The sequence below is a fragment of the Myotis brandtii genome, unplaced genomic scaffold (genome assembly GCF_000412655.1).
Source record: "Myotis brandtii unplaced genomic scaffold, ASM41265v1 scaffold536, whole genome shotgun sequence".
Taxonomy (NCBI): Eukaryota; Metazoa; Chordata; class Mammalia; order Chiroptera; family Vespertilionidae; genus Myotis; species Myotis brandtii.
In genome coordinates this window covers 3,174,708-3,184,592 of record NW_005369967.1, presented here as the reverse complement: position 1 = coordinate 3,184,592, position 9,885 = coordinate 3,174,708, and the positions used below count along the sequence as shown (strand labels likewise).

The following is a 9,885-nucleotide window of genomic DNA, read 5'->3' as shown; positions in this document are numbered from 1 at the left end:
CTAAGAGGGGGAGCAAACATATGCCATATACGCCAGGTCCCTTGAAACATAAGCTGTGCAGATGTTTCTTCCCTGCAGCGACTGTGTCAAGCAGCAAGGGTGGACCGGCTTCCGGCAATTTTTAAGCGTAAAAGTATCTATGATGTTAACACCCTCAGAAAATTTGACATATGAAGTTTTGAAGCTTGCTGTCAATACAACAAAAGAGCATACATATCAAATCGCATATATATCAACATATGTGTAACTCCATCTATTGAAAAAAATTCTCATTATTAACTAGTACACCTGGTAGAGACATCTTATTAATGTTTCATTTAAAAAGACCAATTCTGCCCTAGCCAGTTTGGTTCAGTGGGTAGAGCATCGGCCTGAGGACTAAAGGGTCCTGGGTTTGTTTCCAGTCAAGGGCACATGCCTGGGTTGCAGGCTCGATCCCCAGTAGTGGGCTTGCAGGAGGCAACCAATCAATGATTCTCTCTCATCATTGATGTTTCTGTCTCTCTCTCCCTCTCCCTTCCTCTATGAAATCAATAAAAATATATTTTAAAAAGATAAAAATAAAAAGGCCAATTCTAAGAAAAATAAAAAATAAAAATAAATAAAAAGATCAATTCTGGGTAACTAAACTTTTCTCATAAGTTGAAATATTTCCTTAGAAATTTAATATGCATCTCAGAAGCCTGTAGGCTTGTGACAAATTTTAGATGCTTCATTATTGAGTCTTATTAATCTATAATTTTGCTAAAATATTTGCCCCACAGCTACAAGAATCCTAGCAGCATTCATACAAACCATACCTCTGCCTCATGACTAGGTATCGGAGGTCCAAGCACCCCTTAACAAAGAGGCCATAATCCTGCAGAAGCTTGCTGGCATCTTCTGAACATCCTACTCCAACTTTTAAAATAGTGCCATCTGCCAACATGTTCAATAATGTTTTTGGTAGTGTTTTTCCTCCACAGATCAGCTTGGGCAAGCGAACCAAGACACAGAAGCCACTTGGGGAGGCCATTTGAAGAAGCGACAGAGGATTGGCTTTCCCTTCCAAGTTCACCTGCAACAGAGGAAAAAACAGGGCCACAGTTCATACCCTAGCACAGTACCAAGTACAACATGAAACTGTGGCAAAAGTCTAAGAGGAACATCCTTAACTTCCCAAAGGGAGCAGCTGACTAGATTTTGGTTCAAATCTAAGAATCAGCTTATGCTAATAAATGCAATGAACTTTGTAAAGCAGCAACTTAAACAAAGGATACTGAAGGCCCAAACTCCAGAGCCTGAAATACGAGCAGTCCATAAATAGTGACCAGCTGACACAGAGGCGCCCTGGGACACACACTGGCAGAGTCATGTGAAACATACTGGTTTTAAAAGGCTAATAGGAAAAAAAAAGGCTAAGGAGCAGAGTGCCAGATGATAAACATAACTCTTTTTATTATCCAGACTCTCTTACGTTACATGCTAGTGACTTTGACTCATTTACCTTATCATCACTGCTTCAAGATCCGATGTTTAAAAAGAGGTAGGAAATACAATGCTAGTACAAATAAGTGGTACCTGTCATTATAATAAATCCTGGTAGCACAGAATGCTTTCTCAACATTTTATGGTCACAAATATTGGTCATAAAAGAAGAAAATATATACTGGCATAAGCTAGGATCCTTATACCTTAAGAGATGAAAATAACTATATATTAACTGATCTAGTTTTAATCTTCTTTGTTTTGCTTTGTTTTTTAATTTTATTTTTCAATTACAGTTTACATTCAATATTATTCTGTATTGCTTGCAGGTGTGTAGTTGTTTTAAGATGTTTTATTTATTTTTAGAGAGAGAGTAAGGAAGAGGGAGAGAGGGAGCGGGAGAGAAGAGAGAGAGAGAGAAAGAGAAAGAGAGAGAGAGAAACATTGATGTGAGAGTGAAACATCAATTGGCTGCCTCCTGCAAGCCCCTTACCAGGGATCGAGCCCACAACCTGTGCATGTGCCCTGACCAGGAATTGAACCAGCGATCTTTTGGTGCACAGAACAACGCCCAAACAACTAAGCCATACTAGCCAGGGCTCAGGTGTATAGTTTTAATCTTTCTGAGGTAATAGATAAGTTGGAGAAAATACTTAAAGCTAAAGAAGCTATTCTCAGAAATATTTACATACAAAATTCACATTAATTAAAGGTTCCTTAGTATCCAATAAATTCCAATCCTCATTTTCCAAGAGAGGAAATGTAAACCCTATGGGTAAAGCAGTTTGCTTAATCATGGAAAGAGAATGGCAAAGTCGGGACTAGAACCTAAACTTCCCTATCTCTAGAACAGCAGTTCTCAACCAGCATTGATTTTGCACATACACACCCCACCCAGGACTTTTGGCAATATCTGGAGAAATTGCTGGTTGTCACAACTAGGGAGAGAGTGCACTGGTATCCACTAGTTAGAGGCCAGAATGCTGCTAAACACTCTACAATGTACAGGATAACCCCTCACAACAAAGAATCATCTCCCCAAAATGTTACCAGTGGAGAACCCTGCTCTAGGCAATGCTATCCTCTTACTACTACAGTATCAGTATGTAAGGCATTGCACCAGGCGCCATTGTGGATATAAACTTATATGAGATGGAACCTGCCTTAAGGATTACAACCTTTCAGGTAGAGTATTATACAGCTCACACCCTTAGAAACTGCATGGTAAATAAACAAAGTGTTACAAGTAATCAAGGGAATGATGTATCATTGTTGAGATGACCAGTATCACAAAGAAGCAGCAATCAGGATCACAAAGAATTGTTGTTAAAAACAAAATTCAGGAGGGCCTTAGCCCTTAACTTGAATTTCAATTCTAAGTAAAACCATGGCTTAACTCATAAAAGCCTTAGGATTTCCCTGCTTAGGCACCGATTTATCGATGAGGGCTATTTCCATATCCTCAAAAGAAAGCATGCCAGTTTAATCTTTAATGTGCCTATTTCTTGGGGCTCAGACAAGGTAAAAAAAGACTACAAGAAATTGACTATTGAGTCCTGTTCCATAATAATTCATCTGGATGTGGCCAAATTGTCTTTTTTATTGAGTAATTCCTTTCCTCTGTAATACCAGATCTTTCTATTAAAAAGCTATAAATCTCCACTTCTAATATTTAGCCTGCTAATTTGACACAATACGCACTGCAAATTCCTAATGCTGCCTCTCTTAACATCTTTTTCGTCAGTCCCCCTGTCTAAAATACATTAAGTAAATAACTAGCTAGGTGGACAGATATACAAGTTCTTGTCTTTTTAATACTGTTTCTGGATTGTGCTTAAGATCCAATATATTACAATTAAGGTTTTCCTACTAGGAATCCAAATGTTTATGATTCCAGTAGGTACGCAATTTTTTAAAAATGTATTTTATTGGTTTTTTACAGAGAGGAAGGGAGAGAGATAGAGAGCCAGAAACCTCGATGAGAGAGAAACATCGATCAGCTGCCTCCTGCACACTCCCCACTAGGGATGTGCCTGCAACCAAGGTACATGCCCTTGACTGGAATCGAACCTGGGACCCTTGAGTCCGCAGGCTGACGCTCTAGCCACTGAACCAAACCAGTTAGGGCTAGGTATGCAATTTATACTAAGTGCATAATTGGAAAAATAATGCCTCTAGCAGAGTCAATATGGCTAAATTAATAGAAGATCTAGTTTTTATTTCTCATATGTTTACCCCTTTTGCTTTCTGACATCTTCGTGTCTCGGTATCACTTATTACTCATGGAAAACAATGAAACCCTTAATGGGAAAAGACATGACATATTTTAATTTTATTAGCATTATTTAATTCAGTGGTCTCTGATTTTTTTTTTTTGATTGGTCAACTCATAAAAAATATTTGAGCTTGGCCAGTTTGGCTCAGTGGTTGAGCATCGACCTCACGGTTCAATTCCTGGTCAGGGCACCTGCTAAGATTGCAGGCTCAGTCCGCAGTAGGGGGTGTGCAGGAGGCAACCAGCTGGTTTGGCTCAGTGGATAGAGTGTTGGCCTGCAGGCTGAAGGGTCCCGGATTCAAATCTGGTCAAGGGCATATGCCGGGTTGTGGGCTTGATCCCCAGTAGGGGGTGTGAAAGAGGCAGCCAATGATTCTCTCTCATCATTGAGTTTCTATCTCTCTTTCCCTCTCCCTACCGCTCTGAAATCAATAAAAATATATATTAAAAAAATTTTTTTAAATATTTGAGCCCAGGCCGGTGGTTAAAGTGTCAGCCTGAGCACCGAAGGATTCGATTCCCCATCAAGGATACCTGGGTTTCAGGTCCGATTCCCAGCCCAAGTCGGTCGGGTGTGTGCAGGAGGCAACCAATCGAACTTCCTTCCTTCCTTCCTTCCTTCCTTCCTTCCTTCCTTCCTTCCTTCCTTCCTTCCTTCCTTCCTCTCTCTCTCTCTCTCCCCCTCTCTCTCTCTCCCCCTCTCCCTCTCCCTCTCCCTCTCTCTCTCTCTCTCTTTCTCTGTCTTTCTCTCCCTCTCCCCACCCTCCCCTCCCTCCCTTCCACTCTTTCTGAAAATCAATACAAAAAATATCCTCAGGTAAGGCTTTAAAAAAAAAAGTTTGGGACATACACAACATGTATGCCTAGGTATTTATAATTATATACATGTAGTCATATATATACTGATGTGTTACATCATTACATATACACAAAAATAACAATTTTAAATGAATAATGGTATCAATCATTACAGACAAAATGTCTAACACTTTTTTCCATATTTCAGTAACTCACTTAGAGAATACTGGTTTAGAATCCTCTTTCCTGAGGGCCAGTGGATAATCCATTTTAGTTTCAGGATTCTTTTTCTTTTCTTTTTTAAAATAAAGCACTGCATATTTATTGCCAAAAACATACAATTATACAAAAATAAAAAAATATCCAAACTCCACAACCCAGAAATAAACACTGTTAACATTCTAATATTTTTTCCAGACTTCTTTCTTTGCATCTAAAAATACTTGTAGTTTTAACATATTTGTGATTGTATACTATGGACTATAGTTTTAGTTTTTATATTTTATTGTCTCTATTATGTTTTTATATATGTGATACATCCAAATGATAGACTTGTATGTAATTTATAAAGCATAAATAATATAATGAACACCTGTGGAATTATTCTAACTTTTATGCAAAATTCTTAAAAGTCCAGAGCTGATAAACTTATAGAAAAGCCAATGATTCTTTAAGTGACCCCACGATGGCAGCAGAGAGTAAAGAAGGATTTGATACCATGTTCTGGGCTTGAACAGGTAACATAATGAGCACTCCTAGTCTGTGGCATTTATATATCAGTTAAATTTAAACCATGACTTTGAGGAATGAGATTGTTCTGTTCAAGCGATATAATGAAGGCCCAATGAGGCTGGAAAGTAATGAGGAGGATGGCAAGCAACTAGGAGAAAATTTCAGATGTTGAGAGAGGCCAGAGCATATACTAGTAAGTCCTTAAGAATGTGTAAGTAATTAAGACATCTTAGTTTTATTTGAAGCTATAGAAAGATTTTAAGCAGAGGACTGACATGATCTGATTTGCATTTTTAAAATATCACTTTGGTTACTGTATGGGGAAGGGATTGTAAGAATACAAAAGTTCAAGCAGGGTGGGCCAGTCAGGAGGCTACTGAAAAGATCCAAATGAGAGATTCTTGAGGCTTAGACTAGGGAGGAATTAGAGGAAAATACAGAGCAGATGGATGCAAAATCTATTTTACAGATAGCACTGCTAATACCTCCTAAATGGGAAGGGAAATGTAATAGAAAAACAGTGGACCTCGGGCAAGCCCGTACAGAGCAGATGGATGCAAAATCTATTTTACAGATAGCACTGCTAATACCTCCTAAATGGGAAGGGAAATGTAATAGTTAGAAAAACAGTGGACCTCGGGCAAGCCCAAAGCTTGGGCCTACAGAAGGATGCTGTTGGGAAAATGACCTTCACTTCATTCAATATTTACTGCACCAATTATTTGTACCTGTAAATAAGCAAAGAAGTCTGTCGCTAGAAGTTCCAGAAAAAATCAGGTATGAGGGGGGTAGGTGTGGGCTAGAGCAGATCTATGGGGGAAAAGGGGGGACATCTGTAATACTTTCAATAATAATAGAGATACATTTTTTAAAAATCAGGCATGAGTCAGGGACAAGAAACATATTTAACATCTCCATCCCCACATCCCCAGGAGAAAGGCAAAATAATGCTTCTAAAACATGGCAGCATCCTTATTTTGTACAGGTGATTTAGCCATAATTGTACATCATCATAGGTAGCTCAGAGGGATCTGGAAACCCATACCTCTATCTGGTAGCATGCTATGTTATTTCCTGGTTTCTATAACCATTTATTTGAATATCAGTATATTTTGCCATTAAAGAAACAATATACTATAACTGCCTGTTTGTGTCTTGACTTTCAATTATATCACTTCTGTTGAACAACCCTTATGGGGAAGATGTATCCCTGATTTTAATCTTAAAGGTGGAGAAGACTAGGGATAATACAGGTTTTGGAAGAAAACTAAAAAATTCTGTTAGGAACATTCTGTTAAATTTGAGATGACTATTAGACATTAAAGGGATGATGTGAAGTAGACAGGTAGCTATAAAAGGTTGGAGTTCTACGTTTCAGCATGATCAGCCCATTAGTTATATTTAAAACTATAAAATTAGATGAGATCACACAAAAAATTAAAAATAGAACTACCAGATAACCCAGCAATTCCACTTCTGGGTATTTATCCAAAGAAAATAAAAACACTAATTCGGAAAGATATTTGTATCACTATGTTCATTGCAGCATTATTTACAACAGCCAAGATATCGAAGCAAGTAGTCTTGCTTATGATGAGTGTCTTGGTAGATGAATGTTTAAAGATATGATAAATGGCCCTGGCTGGGTGGCTCAGTTGATTGGAGTGTTATCCCGTACACCAAAAAGATTGCGGGTTCAATTCCTGCACATCCATAGGTAGCAGGTTCCATCTCTGGTCGGGGCAAGTATGGGAGACAACAAATCAGTGATTCTCTCTCTCTCTCTCTCTCTCTCTCTCTCTCTCTCTCTCTCTCAGAATCCACAGAAACATATCCTTGGGTGAGGATTAAAAAAGAAATAAGCCTGGCTGGCGTGGCTTAAAAGTTGAGCATCAACCTATGAACCAGGAGTTCACGGTTCAATTCCCGATCAGGGTTGCGGGCTCGACCTCCAGTGTGGGGCGTGCAGAAGGCAGCTGATCAATGATTCTCTCTCATCATCGATGTTTCTATCACTCTCTCCCTCGCCCTTCCTCTCTGAAGTCAATAAAAATATATTTTTAAAATAAAAATAAATAAAAAATAAATAAACCCAGCCCTAGCTGGTTTGGCTCAGTGGATAGAGTGTTGGCCTGTGGACTCAAGGGTCCTACGCTTGACTCCGATCTAGGGCTCATGCCCCGGTTGTGGGCTTGATCCCCAGTAGGGGACGGACAGGCAAGAGACAGCCGATTGATGTTGATGCATTAATGTTTCTATCTCCCTCTCCTGCCTCTCTAAAATAAATAAAAACATGTTTAAATAAATAAATATGTGATATATGTGTCATACACACACACACACACATATACAATGGAATGTACTCAGTAATAAAAAAGAATGAAATCTTGCCATTTGTGACAACATGGGATGGACCTAGAGCAGCGGTTCTCAACCTGTGGGTCGCGACCCCTTTGGAGTCGAATGGGGGTCGAAGGACCCTTTCACAGGGGTCGCCTAAGACCATCGGAAAACACATATATAATTACATATTGTTTTTGTGATTAATCACTATGCTTTAATTATGTTCAATTTGTAACAATGAAATTGGGGGTCACCACAACATGAGGAACTGTATTAAAGGGTCGCGGCATTAGGAAGGTTGAGAACCACTGACCTAGAGAATATTATGCCAAGTAAAATAAAGTCAGTCAGAGAAAGACAAATATTGTATGATTTCACTTCATGTGGAATTTAAACAAAAAACAAACAAAACAAAAACAGACTCAGAGATTCAGTGAACAAACTGATAGTTGCCTGAGGCAAGAAGGGTGGGAGGATGGATGAAAAAGGTGAAGGAAAATAAGGGCACAAAATTCCAGTTATAAATTAAATAAGCTACAGAGATGTGGTGTACAGCACAGAGAATATAGCCGATAATACCATAACTTTGCATGATGACACTGTAAGGTATATAAGTACTGGAGCACTGTTTTACACATAAAACTAATATAATATTGTATGCCAACTATACTTTAATTTAAAAAATTAAATAATCAGTTCTCCTAACATTAGATGACATCACTTAGAAAAATAATGTAGATTAGAGGACATACTAGTAAATTAGTGGTCCATGGACCCAACTGCTGATACACAGACATGTTTCATTTTTTTGTCTCCACGTTTAAAAACTTGTGCCAGAAGTTAAAATTAGTAGAGTTCACATTTTTAAAAATCTATAATCCAAGTTTTTCTTTAAAGAACTGAATGATCTGGCAACACTTGGCTTGAACAGTATAGCAGCTTTCCCATGTCTTCTCAACACTGAAGCCAACTGTCATCTTCCATTTATCATTATATTTGTATACCACTGTTTTTCTAGTACAAAGAAGTATTTCTCAGGGTCCATGTCTCTCTCAAAACTAGGAAAATGAAAGATAGACCATAGAGGCCTTGTGTTTAAAGAAGAAAAAGGGGGGAAACATATTCTTTGAAATTTAAGAATATTCCTATGCATTCGAAATACAATCACTCTACATCATTCATTTGCATGTCCTATCTGGAGCTTGTAGGCATCTGAGTTTGCTATCCCTGGGGTGGAGAGAGAAGAGACCAAGCCTGAGCCATCTCAGTATTTAGATGCCAGGCAGAAGAGGGATAAGAAAAGGAAAAGGAGGAAAGAACAGTAAGATAGGAAATAGGAGAGTGTGAAGGTATGAAAGCTAAGAAGAGACTGTCTTGCATAGGAATTGTGCAGATGTTTTTGAGAACTAGAATAATATGAGTCCAAATAAGTGTTCACTAGATCAGAAAACAAGAAAGCCACCAACTTGACCAGTTTCAGTGGAGTATGATAGAATGTCATTAAAGTAGGGTGAAGATTAGGGTACAGCAAATTATGCCCAAGAGACTAGAAGAGAAGAAATAACAGAGGAAGAGTAGAAATCAATGAAATAGAACATACACAATAAAGAAAATCAACAAAGCCAGAAGTTGGTTCTTTGAAAAGACTAATAAAATAGATAAACCCATGGAAAGAGTAATCAAGAAAAAAAGAGAAGCACAGCCCTGACCAGTTTGGCTCAGTGGATACAGCGTCGGCCTGCGGACTGAAGGGTCCCAGGTTCGATTCCAGTCAGGGGCATGTACCTTAGTTGCGGGCATATCCCCAGCGGGGGTTGTGCAGGAGGCAGCTGATCGATGTTTCTCTCTCATCGATATGTCTAGCTCTCTGTCCCTCTCCCTTCCTCTCTGTAAAAAAATCAATAAAATATATTTTTTTTTAAAAAAGAGAGAAGCACAAATAAGCAAGAATGTCAAAAATGAAAAAGATGCCATCCCTACATATCCATCAGACGGGGGGGGGGGGGGGGGGGAACTGTTGGAGGATATTATAAACAAGTTTATGCCTGTAATTTAAAATTTTGATAAGACAGATTTAAATCAAAAATATAATTTATTAAAACAGACATGAATAAATAAAAAATATGAATAGCCTGAAACTATTTTTTAAAAAGTGTATCCATAATCCAAAAACTTCCCTTAAAAGAAAACTCCAGCCGAAACCGGTTTGGCTCAGTGGATGGAGTGTCGGCCTGCGGACTGAAGGGTCCCAGGTTTGATTCTGGTCAGGG

The 9,885-nt window shown here is 38.6% G+C and overlaps 1 protein-coding gene across 4 annotated transcripts in view; it reads right to left on the bottom strand.

Moving 5' to 3' along the window:
- Positions 1-9,885, bottom strand: part of EXD2 (exonuclease 3'-5' domain containing 2) — an 82,535-nt gene that overhangs the window by 30,361 nt on the left and 42,289 nt on the right. For all 4 annotated transcript variants that reach the window (XM_005877934.2, XM_014549144.1, XM_014549145.1 and 1 more), the window contains exon 3: positions 801-1,057. In XM_005877934.2, coding sequence (XP_005877996.1) covers positions 801-1,057 — 257 coding nt within the window. The remainder of the gene's footprint in view (positions 1-800; positions 1,058-9,885) is intronic.